General features: G+C 57.0%; 1 protein-coding gene across 1 annotated transcript; it reads right to left on the bottom strand.

Moving 5' to 3' along the window:
* Positions 1–730: 730 nt before the first annotated feature.
* PERM1 (PPARGC1 and ESRR induced regulator, muscle 1) lies at positions 731–6,228 on the bottom strand. Its single transcript, XM_425744.7, has 4 exons — positions 6,104–6,228; positions 3,845–5,632; positions 3,322–3,438; positions 731–1,842 (listed from the first exon to the last, which is right to left on the bottom strand). The coding sequence occupies exons 2-4, from the start codon at positions 5,628–5,630 to the stop codon at positions 1,763–1,765; spliced, it is 1,983 nt and encodes a 660-aa protein (XP_425744.5). The 5' UTR covers positions 5,631–5,632; positions 6,104–6,228; the 3' UTR covers positions 731–1,762.
* Between the last annotated feature and the right edge of the window lie 10,695 nt (positions 6,229–16,923).

Raw genomic sequence — 16,923 nt, 5'->3', positions numbered from 1 at the left:
CCCTTTGCCTTCACTTTCCCCCCACGTCCTGGGGGGCTCGGGAAGGGGCTTTCCAATTCACCCCATGCACCTGCAGCAAGGTGCATGGCCTTGCTGGCAGCACTGCACCCCACAGCAGCAGCCCTCCTCCCCCCCCCAAGCTGCACTGGGCTAAATTGCATCCTTGGTGCATGGCTGCAATGTTGGGTCCTGGGCTCCATCTGGTTGAGACTCAAATATTCCCTCCTGGCATTGCTCTCATACAGCAGGAGGTGGCAATAGCAGCACGGTCCCAGTGCTCTGTCCCAGCTCCCAGCACTCCCTCTGAAGCCCTCTCCATGGCAATGACGCAGCCCTGACCTAGCAGCAATGTCCGCAGGAAGCTCTGCTCTCGTCTCATGTCAAGGGGAGGTGACTGAAATATAAAAGGAGCTGCTGTGGCCAAGCAGATTGCAGCTCAGGGTGCACGCAGGCCAGCACCTGCCTGACTTTTTCAAGGAGGTGACAGCCACGGGAGCTGCATGCAGGGCAGGGTGGCACGGCGCCCACCTCGGTGACACGCAGGCAGCCTGGAGGATGCAGCCAAAAGGTCGTTTCTATTGTGGTGGTGGAGCTGGGGCTGGGATGCTGAGCTGCTGGCTGCTCCCTCTGGGGGTGCACCGTGGGTTGACCTGGCTGCTAAGAGAGGTGGGCGCTGGAAAGGCCACGCTCTGAAGGAGCACGCCATGCAGACACGGGAATGCACACAAAGTATTAAAGGAGATAGATCTTTATTTGAAGCTTCCAGCATATTTAGTCTGTTCTCTTCCTCCACACAACTCCTCATACCCAACATACAGCTCCTACACAGTCCACCCAGAGCCAGTATCTCTCCCTCATCACATGCTGCTATGTATCCCACTCCATAACTGCACTGTGTGCTCTCTGCTCTGCACTTATGGTCTTCAGTGCAACCCATGCGTGGCACTCTGTATTGCAAAGGAAGAGCAGAACCTCTTCTTGCCCTTTATTGCCTCAGACTGCTCCTATAAAGCTCCTAGGCAGACCCACATGGGATTTTGGGGCAGATTTCCCCAGTACTTTTGTGGATCTGATCTTTAAGTGCTCACCCCATCTTACATTTGTGCTCTTTGCAGACTTGCAAGTGCAGAAAACCCTCATGAATAATGCTCTTGGGTGACCAGGAAGGCTCTAGAGACAGAACCACTTCAGTTTTGCCTCCCACCCCTCTGGGTCTCACCCCGTCCTCCCCCACAAGGTCACACTCTCACCCTCCTCCTCCTCCCACTCCATGTCTCCAGGACAGGAGCAGCACGGAACAAACAGACCCCAGGGCTGGCAGCCACCAGAGCCAAATGTGCACTCTCTGTGCCCTCTCCGACACGCTCCCGTCCTTGCCAGGGCTCTTCCCAGTGCACAGCCCCAATCCCTTCTGTAGAACACGAAGCACTTTTTCTGCTCGTTCTTTTTGCTCTCCATCTTGGTGTTTTGCCAGCGGGTGACCCCCATGGGGAGGTGCCAATCCTGCTCCTAGCAGGTGGCATAAATATGCAAGAAGTGTGCAAAGAAAGAACAGAGCCGGCCCGTGCCAGGCTCCTCTCCTGTCCAGCGCAGGTACAAACTGCCTACCGTGTTGTCACCGGAAGGATCCTGCTCCCCGTGACATCCTGTCCCCTTTGGGGATGGCTCCTGAGGAGTCTCAGTGCTGGGCTCTGGGCTCCTCATGCTGCCCAAGAACAAGGTGCCCGTCCTCAGCTGTCCTTGGGAACGTGCTATGCTGGGGTTAGGTGCGGGGCCGTCCTTCCCTGACCTGCCGTCGGAAGTAGCGGATGGCAGACAGCGTGCCAAAGCTTGCCAGGAACACTGGAAAAGAGCCCGTCATATTCCCATGGTGAGGCTGGGAGCTTCTTGCAACCTAGAGAGCATTCTCCCAACTTGGAGGCCATGGGACCTCCTGCTATGTATCCCCATCTCATGGGGTTGTTCCCAGCGTGTTCCATTCTGCGCTGCCCACACCTTGGAGACTACATCTGGATCTCTAGTTTGGGCACGTGGGTCATCGTTCCACCAGATGGATGTTTCAAGGGAAAGAATGCACACACTTGTGTGCTGAGAAGTGAAAGGACTGAGCACCAAGGTGGTGATGGACTGAGCACGTTGGTGGGGAGTCATTGAGCACCATGTTGGTGTTGGATTGAACACCATGATGGTGTTGGATTGAGCACCATAATGGAGTTAGTTTGAGCACCATGATGGTGTTGGATTGAGCACCATGATGGTGTTGGATTGAGCACCATAATGGTGTTGGATTGAGCACTATGATGGTGTTGGATTGAGCACCACGACGGAGTAAGTTTGAGCAACATGATGGAGTAAGTTTGAGCACCATGACGGAGTTAGTTTGAGCACCATGATGGTGTTCAATCGAACATGGTGTTGCATTGATCACTGTAGATCTACACAAGGTGTGGATGACAGGATGGTGATGGTGGTTGCATCTGGCATGGCTTGTGACCTCTTATATATGAGATATTGGAAAGAAATCCCGTTAGAGGAAGCTGCATCTCTTGAGTTAGCTCTCCTGACACCTCAAAGGCAGTGGCCTTAACTTGGTGCCAACGCAGTGCTGGGAGTTTTTGTAACCCCAGGCCCCCATCCCACCATATCATTCTGTGGGCTATCTGCAGACATCCTGACCCCAGCCAAAAGCAGAAAACACCCAAAACTCAGAATGAGAAAATGGAGATGTACAAGTGGATGGAGCTCTTCTTTGAACACCCAGCAAAAGCTTTCAGTTTGGCTCGTAGCAGAGATCAGATCATCTCATGTGTGCCCAAGAAAAGCTCCTTGCACGCTGCTTTATGCAATCGCATGGCATGAGGCCCACTGTGCCCACGTCTGCCCCTGGTACTAAGAAGGCAAGGAAGAGCCAGCCAAGAGCTCCTTGTGATCGTGGCGTGGAGCTGCTTTAGCTAGCATGCTATTCTCAGCCCGGGTGTCGGCTTCCTGGTGACCTTCGTGGGGAACATATCTCCCAGCAGCCTGGGGCCACCTCGATGCCATCTTGGTGCCGCCTCAATGCCACCTTGGTGCCAACCAGCTCTGCAAAGGCTGTTCTGGGATAAAACTGGGGTACACAGCTACGTGCAAGGCAGCAGACCCTATGCATGGGGAAAGAACCTAAACAAGGGGTCGGGACGAACATTCCTATAGGAGATGTTAGAAAGCACCTTTGGAACAGCAAGAAAACAGCTGCATTTTTCCACCAGCACATTTTGGTGATGGCATCCCTGCCTTCCTCCCTGCACACCCTCTCCTTCCCCAACCCCACACACCACACACCAGTTTTCCAGGCATCCGGAGCCTGCAGGTCGGAGGTCTTCACTGCCCAGGAGGCAAAGGCACAGAAGACGAGGCACATGTCCTTGTGGGTCAGCGCCAGCGGGGCCTCGGGTCTGCCTGCAGGAAGGGGAGCAAGCTCAGGATGCAGCCCCAAAGTTGGTGCTTTTTGCTCCCACCTCATCAGACTGCAGCTCAGCAGTCATTGCCGGATCTCAGGGTCCTTTGGTGCAGAAGGATTTGGCTATTTTCCCTCCCATCCCCTCACCAGGAACTCATGTATGCTGTTCTGCAGGATGGTATAACCACGGGGACAACTAACACAGCTAGGACAGGGATTGAGGCCAGCACACAGCCTGCTGCATGCATGCAAACTGCACACCCAGCTAAATGCACGCACAGCGCACACCCCTCTGCACGCACGCACAGCGCACACCTTGCTGCATGCATGCACAGTGCAAAGCCAGCAATGCACAGACCTCAGCAGTCTCCATGCAGAGCCAGCTGTGGGCTCCAGCTGCTTTACCTCTCAGTGCAAGGGCCATGTCCAAAGCTGGTGGGTGCTCAGGACTCCCTCCCAGTGGCACCAGGGCAAGGTGAGACCCTCTCCGTGCCAGTGATGGGGAGGTGGACACTTGGGTTGTGCCACGGGGCTTTGGCCTCTGCAGGATGGACATCAGAGCCCCCACGGCTTTCCTCACCTCAGAGGCTGGTGAGGAGAAGAGAAATCCCCTCCAACCCCTGCTGTGCTGGGGTCCATCGGGGAAGAAGTGTTCGTACAGCTCAGGCACTGTGGCAACCACGGGCTCTTTGGCTGTAGCCACATCGGGATCCTCCTTTTGCAGCTCAGCATGGTGCAAACCAAAGAACTCCTTCCCCTTCCTCTCCTTACCCTTGGCTTTTTTCCTCCTTCCTTCAGGTTCATTGAAAAAATACTCATACAGTTCAGGCAAGGATATTTCCCTTTCCAAGGGCGTTTTCTTGCCCTCCACTGTGTTCTCTGCTGTTTCTTCTTCCCCCTGGGAGTCGCAGAACAAATACTCGTACATCTCAGGCCACGTCACATCCAGGGTGTCTGCCCCAGGAGAGCCCCCAGCTGCAAATGTTGGGGAGCCCATCACCCGGGGGGGGCTGGCTGTGAACTCCCCACAGCCCCCAGCAGCAGCAGCCACACTTTGGGGACCGCGAGCCTTCCCCTCCTGGCACAGCTCTCCCAGCACAGTGACAACCACTGGTGTGGGGACAACAACCGGTGGGGTGACAACCACTGGCATGGTGTCGGGTGCAGTGACCACCACTGGCACAGTGTCACACGTCCCCGTACCCCCCACCTGCCTGGCCAGCTTGGTGGCCCTTGCCTTCCCTGGTGACTGTGCCCCTGACCCCTTTGCCTTCAGCTTTGGGGACACGTTGGGGAGCACATCCACCAGCACTGCACCAGGGCTGCCTGTTGGCCATTTGCCCTCCGCAGCCTCCTCGCTGCTCAGCCTCATGGGTGCCGCTTTGGCCGCCTTCTCCTTCCCTTTGCCCTTCCTTGAGGTCAGTGGGGAGGACGAGGGGGCCCTGCTGGGTGCTGTGCTGCCCTGCACCAGGCTCCCCGCTGGTTCCTTCTCCCCAGGGGTCACCTCGGTGCCACCAACTCCACGCTGCTTGCGGCTCTTCCTCGCTGATGTCGGCACTTTGGGTCTCACCACCTCCAGGACGCTGGGCTGGCTGGCTGCTTTCTCCCCAAGCTCTGCAGCAGGCTCTGCAGCAGGATGCTCATGGGGGGGTCCCGGCACCCCAGCATGGCTTTTCCATGCAGTAGCCTCCTGGGCACCTCCCTGTGCCACTGCTGGGCTCCCACAGCGCTGCTCCATAGCGGCATCCTCTCCTTGGGCACAGGTCACAGCAGGGTGCCCAGCATTCTCCATGGCCCCGCTGCCAGCAGCTCCTTCCCCCAACGCTGCATCCTGCCCCGCAGCGCCCTCGGCTGCAGGAGGATGGGGCGGCTGCCTGCCCTGCACGCTGGGCATGGCAGCAAGCAGCGGGCAGACGGGCTGCTTGCCTCCACGTAGAATGGATGAGCACGGATCTGCTTCGTCCTCTCTGCACAGCCCACGTGGGGAGCAGCTCGCCTTGCCAAGCCCTGGCTCGGCGCCTGCCCTGGTGCTGCACAGAGCGGGCACACTGTCCCCTTGCTCAATGTCACTGAGGCACTGCTCCTCCACCGTAGCCAGGGCAGCCGGCTCTTGGTTGCATTCCTCCACCGCCTGCAAGAACTCAGCCCAGTCGCGGTCGTTCAGATGGATGCTGTACTCGAAGTTATCCATGCCTGCAGCAGCACAGCAAGGGGAGGGGGCCGGAGAGAGCAGGGAGTGAGGAGGGGGCATGGCATCACTAGCAGAGCATGCCCCCTGGCCATCGGCCCTGCTCATTCTGGGGCTGGAATCAGTGGGATCTCATCCCATGAGGATGGCTGATGGCAGACCCCACAGGTGGTGCTGAGCTTGGTATGGCCATGGCCACTCCATTCGGGGCTGCTCTGGGTATTCCCTCTGCACAGCACCACGAAATTGCATCTCTCCTTCCCTTTTCCCACTTGCTTTGCCCCCAACCTGTGCAAGAAACAGAGGGCTGAGGCTCTTTCCTGCTGCCCAGCGCCATGCAGGAGGGAGCATGCAGTGCAGCCCATGCAGGGAGGTTTGCAGCCTTTTGGGGGGGGGAGACGCAACAGAGCCCAGAGCCAGCAGGGGGGACCCAGCAGCAGGACGAGAAGCAGAGAGACCACAACACAGCATCCTACCTGTGCCACAGCCCCAGGTGGTGACAGAGCCATCCAGAGAGCAGCGCAGGAAAATTCCCCCAGCACAACATGATGCCGTACCCTTGACGGGGGCAGAGAGCTTCAGCCCTGCTCCATTCACTGCTAAAAATAGTCCCCGTGTCACCTGAGCTGTGGGGAGGGCAGCTCCTTATTTAGAAGCTGCTGGGGCAGAGGCGAGGTGGCGGGCGGCACGTCACTGCCCTGTGCTCTATGGGGTCCATGGGATTGTAGCCCCATGGGATGGGCATCACAGCCCCACGGGGTGGGTATCACAGCCCCACAGGATGGGTATTACAGCCCCACGGGCATCGCAGCCCCATGGGATGGCCCATAGATGGAGAGCATCAGCGGGATCATAGAGTGCGCACAGGGGAACTGAGCGGCCACGGGACGGCAACCAGAACCAGAAATAGCCCCAGCAGCCAGAAATAGCTGGGAACTGCTGCCCTGCCCCTGCTGCGGCCCCGTTCTGCAGGGAGGAAGCTCCCCTGCGCGGCTGCCGTCACGCACTGCACGGCCACGCGGCAGCACGCGGCCCTATGCATCCTGCAGGCTGACGCACACGCGGAGAGGGCCAGTGGGAACACGGCGGAGGGAAGAGGGCTGCTGCCTGCCCGCCCTATCTGCCGTCTGATCTGGCTGCACACTGCTCCCCCTGCTCCCCGCACGTGCTCGCAGACGCAGAAGGGAAACCAGCCGGCTTCCTCCCCTTGGCTGCGCCCGCTTCCTTCCCTTTGAGCCCTCCACCCCGCCTCGCAGACCGCAGCGGGGAACATGAAAGCTGCAGGCGCAGCAGGACGGAACCGGAGCCAGCAGCGGGGCTGTTAGCGGTGTCACATTGACAACCGGCACCAAACCCAACAGGAACTGCACACACCCCGGCCCAGGGGATGCAAGCACGGCTCAGAGCGAGAGGCATCCAAGTGTTTATTTTGCTGGCCGGGGTGAAGCCCACGCACCGTCCTCGGGGGAGCTGCACATCTGCAGGCGCTTCCCAGCCTTCCTCTGGGCTGACCCTGAAGGCACAGCGTGCTGCAGGGTGATGCACCCTGTGCTGCTCGGGGGATGCTCCACTACCTCCGGCTGCCGCCCACTCCCAGCCCCACGCATTGCTGCTTGGGCACTCAGGACGTGATATAAATAACGGATGTCACCTTGTAATTAGAGACGGGACTGAAATAACGCAGCAGATGAGGCCCCTCTCCGCCTGATGGCACAGGATGGAGTGTGGGAGAAGGAGCCAGGAGCAAGGGCATGGAGCACGGGGAAAGTGAGGATCCTCTTTTGTGCAAGGGGTTTCTTTGGGCTGAACCCACTCCAGGGACAGTGCAACGTGGGTTTGGTCCCAAAGAAGCTCTCCCTGCCTTGATCCAGACCCATCACAGTGCATCTGGACAGAGGGAGGGACGGGTTTGCAAGAAGCAAGATAGACAACTGTAGCAAGCATAATGGAAAGAGAAAGACATCTGAGATCCAGGAAGGGGTTAACTTTGCACTGAAACTCCAAGCTCAGTGCCGCAACCACCAGGCTGGTTCTGCTGGTTTGGGGCAGGTGAGGCTGGGAATTGTCACCCCCAAACCATAGAGGTCGGCATTGTTTTTCCCTAACCCCCCTATTTGTGTGTGTGTGTGTGCATGGAACTCTGTCCTCAGGCTCTGTTAACATCCCAGCCCATGCTTCCCAGTGGGCTCGCTCAAAGGTCAGCGCCTTGGCTGCTGCGAAACCCAGCCTGCGCCTGGCTGACACCCCGCCAAGCTCTCCCAAAGCCTCACATCCTGGCCTGAGTTTCGGGTTGCTCATCCAAGTCTCGCTGGGTTTCAGGTTTCCCTGCAAGCGTTGGCCGCTCTCGGTGCTCAGCAGCCTTGGGACGCAGCTCCGTGCTGGCAGGATGGGTCCCCGTGCCAAGGGGACGTCAGCTGCGCCCACGTGGAGCTGCAGAAGGAGTCGGGGCCACCGCAGGGTTATGGTGTAAAGCTGCATTGCTGCGGTGCGACGCAGCCACACGCAGTGCGGTTTGTGGTGGCGGTGGCTGGGGACCAGCATCCACCAGCAGGTGACAGGTGTCACCCCACAGCCACCTCTCATACTGCGCTCCGAGACGCCTCCAAGCCCTCCCTTAGCAGCCAGAGCTCTGCTCTCTTTTTTTCCTTATTTGTCCCTAAGAGTTTGCTGGGCTGAAGCTCCAGCTCACAGCCATCCGAATCTCACTGCCAGCAGGATCGGTGCTTTACCTGCAGAAACCATTTCCCTGCCATTTCCACTAGATGTCACTTCCAGCCAGAAAGTCAGTGCTTTCTCCAGATTTTTCACCTCCTGGTGCACAAAGTTATGCCAACCCTAAATAGGGGCTGCAGTGGCCAGGAGGTTGGGTTGGGGAGTCCTTGGGTTGGGACGTTATTGGATGAGGATGTTGTTGGGTTGGGATGAGGTTGGGTTGCGATACCGTGGGTTGTGATGGGGTTGGGTTGGGTTGGGATGGGATTGTGTTGGAATGGGATTGGTTTGGGATGGTGTTGGCTTTGGATGGGATGGGATCGGGTTGGGATGGGGTTGGGCTGTAATACTGTTGGGTTGTGATAGGGTTGGGTTGGGTTGGGATAGAATTGTTTTGGCATGGGGTTGGATTGGGATAGAGTTGTTTTGGGATGGGGTTGGATTGGGATGGGGTTGGTTTAGGATGGGGTTGGATTGGGATGAGGTTGTGTTGGGATGGGGTTGGATTGGGATAGAGTTGTGTGAGGATGGGGTTGGATTGGGATGAGGTTGTGTTGGGATGCTGTTGGGTTGAGAGGGGTTTGGGTTGGGATGGGGTTGTGTTGGGATGCTCTTGGTTTGGGACAAAGCTGAGCAGGCTAGGGACAGGTGTCAGTGCTTGGAGAGAACTGGAGAACTGCAAGTGGGATGAGGTGCTCAGACGGCACTGATCCCCAAAGCCTGGAGAATTCAAATGCCACTAATACAGAGCACGTGGTCATCCCAGTGCCACCAGTAACACCAGTGCCACCAGCTGCCATGCTCCTGGCTGAGCACCCCTGGGCCATGCAGAGGGCAGGAAGCAGGAGGCAGCAGGAGCTGTGATGCTCCAGCACTGCTCACATCCTGGTTCTGGTGGCACCATCACAAATGGGAACCCATCTGCCTCCCAGAAGGGCAAACAAACCCACCTCCCTCCATCAGGCCATTGTCTTTTGAGGAAATGTTATTGTTTCCAGCAAAGCCCTTCCAACGCAGAGAGCTCTCCCATCTTCCTGTCTCCCTTCTCACATCTGGGAATCCTATTTCAAGCACACGTTTTTTTTTTTTTTTTTCCTCCAATTCTTCACTAAAGTAAAATATTTCTTCTTCCCCCTTTCCCTTGCAAAGGGGGTGGATGTGCAGCTTGCACTTGGATTTGCATACCGGTTGGGCTTGGGCTGGGTGTTCTAAACGACTGAGGTCCTTTGCATGTTGCAAAGGTCCTCGTGGCTCCTTGAGCAGAACTTAAGGCACCCCTGGATGCAATGGCCCTGCACGTTGGGATGTGCACAGCACAGTGCCATGCAGGGCTGGAGCTGCTGCAGTAACTCCACTAATAGCAATGCCAGCACAGACACAGGGCGCTAATGGAAATCTGTGCTACCTGTCTGACTCATCTCTGCCCATTGATTTAGCAGCTGAGACCGAACCGAAGAGACAATAACAACTGCAAAGCAGGAGCAGACAGCAGAATTACAGCTGGAAGGAGATGAAAGGCTTGGGAGGAGCACGCTCCATCCCTGATAGGACTCGGTGCTCTGATCGCCGGCTGCAGGAGCGTGGCATTGCAACCCAGCTCTGCCCCATGGGAGGTGGGGTGGGCGTTCTGAGGCTGTGACTGCACCCAGGGGGCTGCCCACAGCTCACCCACCTCCGCACGAGGCCATGGCTTAGAGAACCCAGCGTGGGAGCAGGGCTGCCCCGCTCCGGCATCTTAACAAGAAGCAGCTGCTGGAGGCGGAGGGAGGGATTGCACAAGGAAAAGGCCCCACTGCATTAATTAAAGGTCACGGGGCCATTCCAGAGGCTTCCCAATTACCTTTGGAAGAGTGTCGCTAATGTGAGATAATGATGTCATACGGCCACTAATGAGGCAGGTTAACCAGGCCTGCCGCCCCCTCCCCACGCCAGCACAGCCCCTCTCTTGCCCCCCCCCCAAGTAAAGTGCCTCACCCCACTCATAACGGGGGAGAAGGAAGAGGCCGTGCCCCACTTTGGGGTTTTGCACCCAGGAGAAGTCCCACTAAGGTCCATTTGGGTGAAGTGCTCCTTGGGAGCCACGTCAACAGGATATTGTTCTGCCCTGACCCTGCTGCCTGCATGGCTCCAACCAAATCCAACCCCATTAGCGCTCCTTAATGGAGCGTAATTGCAAGCTACAAATCCTCCTCCCGATGTGTGGAGCTCCCGGGGGTTTCGGGGCACCAACCCACCTTAGGCACAACCCCATCCCCTCAGACCTGCCCTGAGCAATGCACTGGGATGAGGGTTTGGGGTAGCAGGGAAAGCTCTGCCGTTCCGCCCTGCATCGACCCACGTGCAGGAGCTGCTCCTGCAAATGGGGGCTGGCTGATAAGCCGTAATAGCAGCCACCTCCGGAGAGCTGATAAGCATCCCCTGTCCCCAGCTCAAACCCACAAGCACACACAGAATAAGCCGAGGAGCTGCCAGCTGCAATTTATCAGCGGCGGGAAGAGACAGCGCACGGCTGGGAGCGAGGGAGAGCTTGCAGAGGTGGAGGGAGCGCTCCCGGGAAGGCAGAGCGGAGCAGCGCTGGGTTATTAATTATCCCCAGCGTTCATCCCTCCCACGTTCTGCAAAGAGGAGGAGGAGAAGAAGAAGAAGAAAAGGGAAAAAAAAAAAAAAAAAAGAAGAGGAAAGAAAATAAAAGTTGTCAGGGCAAAATGGAAATGGGCGGGTGGGAGAAGGGAGATGAAAAGGGGGAACGGAGAGGAGAGGAGGAGCAGGGCTGTGCTGGGAGCTGCCACGCTGTGCCAGGGCCGGGAGAACACGGAGCTGCTGATAAGGAGCTGTTTGCCCATTGGGATCCCACGAATCCCCCATCTCGCTGCGGAGGCTGAAGGGTGGGGTGTTTTCCCTTTGCCGGAGCGCTGACATCTGCTGTAGGAATCCTGCTCCCGCGGCTCCCCAAACGCTGGGTGGGATTTTTCCATGCGTTCAACGCTCAGCCTAAACCAACAAAATCCTCCCCAACCTGCAGGGGAGGAAGGGCTGGGAAGGGCTGCAGCAGTAATCCCTGACCTTTGCTAATCCGCAGGCAACCGCTGCTCGCGAGCTGCGTGCTGCAGGAGAGCGCGGGCTTTGCTCTCCCCATGGGCAGCAGTTGGGACCTCAGCAGCTCGGAGCTGCCCTGGGGGGGCAGAGGGAGGCGATGGGGCCGTGGGATGGGCCCTGCAGGCTGTGGGACCTTTGGAACGCCGCGATGCGCTGCGCTGGGAGCCGAGCCGAAGGGCAGCATCTCCCCCTCACTCATTTCTTCCATGCTGAAATGAGGATAATGAGCCCGGGAGAGCTGGGAGATGCAGCTCCAAAAACCAGCGCTGTGCAGCAACTGAGGCTGTTAGCACCAGTGGGAAAGTGCTCTCAGCTCCACGCAAAATAGGGATGTTGTGAGCAAATTCCTCTCGTCGCCATTAGCACCAGGGTTCTCACCAGAGACCCAGAGCCCCATCTGGGGTCAAAGTTTTCTGGTCCCCAGCGTATCCCCTCAGCCACGATGCAAATCCAGCCTGTCACCCAGCCCTATGCAAAAACACCCCAGTTGCAGCACACCGAGCATTTCCCAGCTTAAAAAGCACCAGAGATGAGCAACACCTGCATGCAAACCCATCCTCAGCTCCCCACCTCCCTGCTCAGCTGCATTGTGGGATACCCCTGGCTTGAGGTGCATAGCCATAGGGCTGCTCTGAGCCATGCACTGGCACTGCTGCCTTGCAGTGGGGGCTGCTGCATTGCAATGGGTGCTGCTGCCTTTGTGGCGTGCTCACTTCAGTCCCATCCTATGTGATGGGACCACCCAGCTCAACACAACCTTTTGCACTGGTGCGGCCAACCCACTCTACATCAGCTCCCCTCCGAAGTGCTGCAGCTTTGCATGGAGCAAAGCATGGCTTTGCACGGAGCACAGCAACAACACGTGGGGCCTCCCCAGTCCATTACCTCAAAGCACCGAGGGGGAGGCAGGAGGGTGGGTGGACTGTGCTGATACCCCATCAGGCTGCCGATGTCACCTGGCAAAGCAGGGCCATCGGAAGACATTGTCCTGCATGCTCCCCTCCTCCCCGTCTGGCACCAGCGGGCACTTGTGAATGTTGATCCCTGCTCAGGCTGAGTGTGAGTTGCTAATTGCTGCTGACACCCACCTGGCTGGGGTATGTGTGCCCCCTCCCCAACATCCCAAAGGCACAGGCGCTGGGAGTTGCAATGTGGGACCCTGACTGCGTTGCATCTCCTGGGCATGAGCTTGGCACCGTATCTCTGCCACGCTGCAAAGCCTGCAGCAGCTTTGGCCGTGCTTTTTCTCTGCACGGCTTCAATCTGAACCTTCCCTGGGGAAGCCCCCCCCCAACTCCAGCTCCACTAAAAGCCCTCCCCAGCTCTGTATGGGGATGCCAAGGGCAGTGCTCGGTGTCAACAGGCAACACCCACAGTGTGAGGGTGGCCGGGCTGCCCCATTGTCTCCTTCAGAGATATTATCCCCCACCACAGTCCCAGGAGGGGACGTGGGAGCAGCACAAGGGCAGGGTTGGGGGGGGGGGGGGGTCTGGTGCAATCCCATAAATGCTGGGATGAGATCCCAAAGCTCTGCCTCTGTACCCCGAGATTCCAAGGGGCTGCCTCTGGGATGGCACTGATGGGGGGCAGTTATTCATCGTTATTTAATGAGGATATTAAAGCGTGGTGTTCAGCCCCGGTCTGTGCATGGGATGAGTCTTTGGGGAGTAATTGCGCTGCGAAATGCTCACTCCCAGGGACAGACATGTGATGAATTAACTTTGGCAATACTTGCAAACCGTGTCATGCCAATCAGGCGGTGGAGATTGAAAAAGAGCTGAAGTGGAAAGGTGGGCAGAGCCGAGAGGCCCGGAGACAATTGGCAGAGACAGGGCAGGGGCGAAGGCAGGGTGAGCCCTCACTCCAGCCCCACAACACCTTTAGGGCTTAAGGCAAAGTGACAGCCAGGAACAATCTCAACCACCACCGCCCTGAGAAACCCCTAGGAGAGCCCCCGGCACGCAGCAGGGCTGGTGGGGCTGGGCACCGGGACCCCCAGCAGAACACCAGTTAGAATTGGGTTGGCCAACCCCATCTGGATCCCCTTGGAGAGCAGCAGCCCATCCTTGCTGTTGATCTTGGCCACCGCCGGGGCTCGCAGTATTTTTCCAGCTGCAGAGTTTGGGCTTTGCTTTCTTTTTCTCTCTCTCTCTCTTTTTTTTTCTCCCCCCCCACCCCCAAGCCAGATCCGTATCAAACTGTGTTATTCTGCATTGCAAAGTGTAAACACCATCCAACAGCGCAGAGGGAAATGGGGCAGAGCCAGCATGGGGCAGGGCTGTGCTGTGCACCCCGTGCTGCACCCATGAACTCCCCGACACGGAAGGCACGGCGTGGGGCTGTCTGCTGTCTGCTGCCACTCTGCTCTGCTCCCATCACTTCCCCATCGCAGAGCTGCTCCCAGCTCAGCGGTGCACTGGTGTTGTTCACTCTGAAGCCTAAGGAGGAAGGCTGCGGGGCAGCTGTAATTAACCATTGCATTCCTGTGTGGGTTTTTTTCCAAGACATGAGCCTGCACCGTCACTGAGTTAATCTGGGTTTCAGCACGAGTGAACTGAAGGCTTTGCTCCCTGCTCCTGTTTCCCTCTTACTAAACGCTGCAGAAAGGACCCCAGCACTTTGCATCCCTCTCGCACGCAGCAGCAGAGCAATGCAACGAGAAGGAAGCAAAGCAAATAAGCAGAGCAAAGCAAAGCAGAGCAGCACCCACGGCTGCCCCACTGCCTGCCCCACAGCCCCATGCCCCACTGCCTTCCTCCTACGCTCCAGCCTGCTTGCTGGCACGCCCGCTGCAATGAATGAGCACCGCCCTGTGTCGCTGTGTGCAGGGTGGAGCAGCCAGCCCTTGGGTGGATGCCACCGAGACATCTCACCTCTATGACTCCATCCTCCTGCCTTGCACTCACAGGCAGGTCCTGATGAGCCACACGCATTTTTCAAGCACGTTTCCGAGGTGCCCGCAGCCTGAACTTTGCCCCAAACCCATTGAAGTGTCCCCATTGGCAGCAGCGCTAGGAGTGCCCCATGGGGCACAAAGCAGCAGCCGTGTCTTGCCCATCAGACTGCTGTTGACTCAACCCCAAGAGGCCGTGAGCTCTGCAGATGGGGCGATCCTGTTCTTTTACAGCTGATTCACACTGGGGCTACCAATGAGGTTGAATGGCAACGCTGCACCTGAACAGCTGAAAGTGCAAGGAGGAGTCGGAGGTTTTCATTGCAAGATATCTGGCATGGCTTGGGTGTCCTTCCATCTAGAGGAGGTACAAGAGGGGAAGGGAAGACACAGGGAGAAGTGTGATGGTTGGACATGGCCTGGCTTTCAGCTCACCGGTGGTCATGATAGAATCAGAATCATTAAGGCTGGAAAAGACCGTGGAGATCAAACAGTCCAACTATCAGCCCATCACCACCATGCCCACTGACCATGTCATGAGAATCAGTGGTGTTGGAGCAGTGGTGCCGGGGGATTTCCCTCCCTCTTCTCCCACACTGCCAAGCACCGGGTTAGGCAATGCTGGCTGATAAGAGCCAACCCATAAAAGGTGTGTGAGGGCTTCCCATGCTCACCTCGGCAGCCCCATCCCTTCCTTTCCTCCCTGCCCAACGCATCACTCATTAACCCAGCGCCCAGCTCACCCTGGGGCTGCATGGACTCCTGGCACTGGGTGAGGCTGAGGCTTCCCATGGGCAGGGGATGCATCTGTCCCCACACCCATCCCCTCATCCATCCCCACATCCCTGCATCCATCCTCACATCCATCGCCGCATCCATCCCCGCATCCATTCCCACTTCCATTCCTACATCCCTGCAACCACTTCTGCACCTCTCCGATGTCACCACCCGTGCCACGTGGGCCAGAGGGGAATCCCACCATGCCCCACAGCCCTGCAGAACGGCGCTTTGTTCAGCACACCCTATAGCAAACCCACCAGAAACCCGAGTGTGGTCCTCCCCCATGCAGCACCGCTGGTGGGGTCCTGCACGAGCAGGCTCCAGCGGATGAGCCACGCTCCTGCATCCCTGCCCAGCAGCACGTATTGCAGAGCTTGCCTCCTGCAGGAGTTAATTACTGCCACGACTAATAGCGTATTTGCAGCTTTTACCCCACAGACCTGCTCGGCGGGGTAAGGATAGGACGCAGGGCAGCAGCTGAGGTCCCTCCTAGCCCAGAGCCACCGTGACAGCACAGGGCAAGCTGCAGCAAGTTTCCGACCCATTAGCAATATCTCTAATTACTCAGTGACCCGCTCTGCCGGGACCTGGGGTATCAGCAGGCTGCAAGCAGGGAGCAGCACGTGGGCAGCCGGGTGCTGTCATCTCCCATCAAAAGCACAGGGCCTCCCGGCACAGGGATGTTCGCAGTAATTATCAGCTTTATTCTGCAAGAGGGCACTTTGCTTGGATGCCTTTATTTGTTGCAACAGCCAGATAGACATCAACATGTGAATGCATGCAAAAGCATGGCTGTATATGCGCATGCACGCAGGTTTGTGTGCTGCCTGGGCTGTGCACTCCGTGCTCACACATTGCATGTTGCCTGGATGCTTATCGGAGAGGCAGGGATGTATGACGGCCCGGGTTCAAGAAAGCACTTAAACAGGTGCGCAGCTTAAAACATGGTCTTAAGTGCTTTGTTGAATCTAAAGGCACTTAGGAAAATACTTAAATGCCATCTGAAAGAAGGCTGCTTTCCAGCACTGCAGACAAATGGCAGAGCCAGCGGAGAGGAAGCTGGTGTGTTAATGTAGAAACTGAATTATTTATTTTGTCTGACTTCAAATGCCTTCCTCTGCTCTACCATCTGAGTACTAAGAGCAAAGATACTCATTTCCTGAGGATGCCAAAGCCCTTTTCTATTTCTATATTAAAAAAACACAAGCTCCCATCCTCACCCTGGTCAATGGCATCTCCAAGAGGCTCATTGACTTGGTGCTGCACCGAAGCAATGGGGGAAAATGAAGACTGGCACTTTCTCCTCATTTCAGATCTCTGTCTGTGCACCCTGTGCTCCAGCAGGGAAGGTGCAGTAGTTTTTCTGCCTTGATGTATGTTGTCCCTAACCTGAGACAGTCTGGTTGGGTTTGGTTTGGTTTGGTTTGGTTTGGTTCAGTTGTTTTCAGTTTGGTTGGGTTGGGTTGAGCTGGGTTTGGTTGGGTTGGGTTGGGTTTGGTTTGGTTTGGTCCAGTTGTTCTTGGTTTAGTTGGGTTGGGCTGAGTTGGATTTGGTTGGGTTGGGTTCAGTTTGGTTTGATTTGGTTCAGTTTGATTCCGTCTGGTTCGGTTTGTTCAGCCCTCAGCATACCAACGCTCATTTTCCCCCACCTTTAAAATAAAGCCAGCGTGCAAAGAGCTGCAGTGAGAAGGGATAGGGAAGGACTGAGTGCAATTATGAGGTCTGTCAGAAGGGTCATGTGAAGCTGATAGCAGAACAAACCTTGATTGCTTGAGAATCTACAGCTTTGCAGGAGTCTTCTGTCCTGGCACCTTC

Source organism: Gallus gallus, chromosome 21 (genome assembly GCF_016699485.2).
Source record: "Gallus gallus isolate bGalGal1 chromosome 21, bGalGal1.mat.broiler.GRCg7b, whole genome shotgun sequence".
NCBI classification, from domain to species: Eukaryota; Metazoa; Chordata; class Aves; order Galliformes; family Phasianidae; genus Gallus; species Gallus gallus.
The sequence above is the reverse complement of the archived record's forward strand: the minus strand, read 5'-3'. Positions and strand labels throughout refer to the sequence as shown.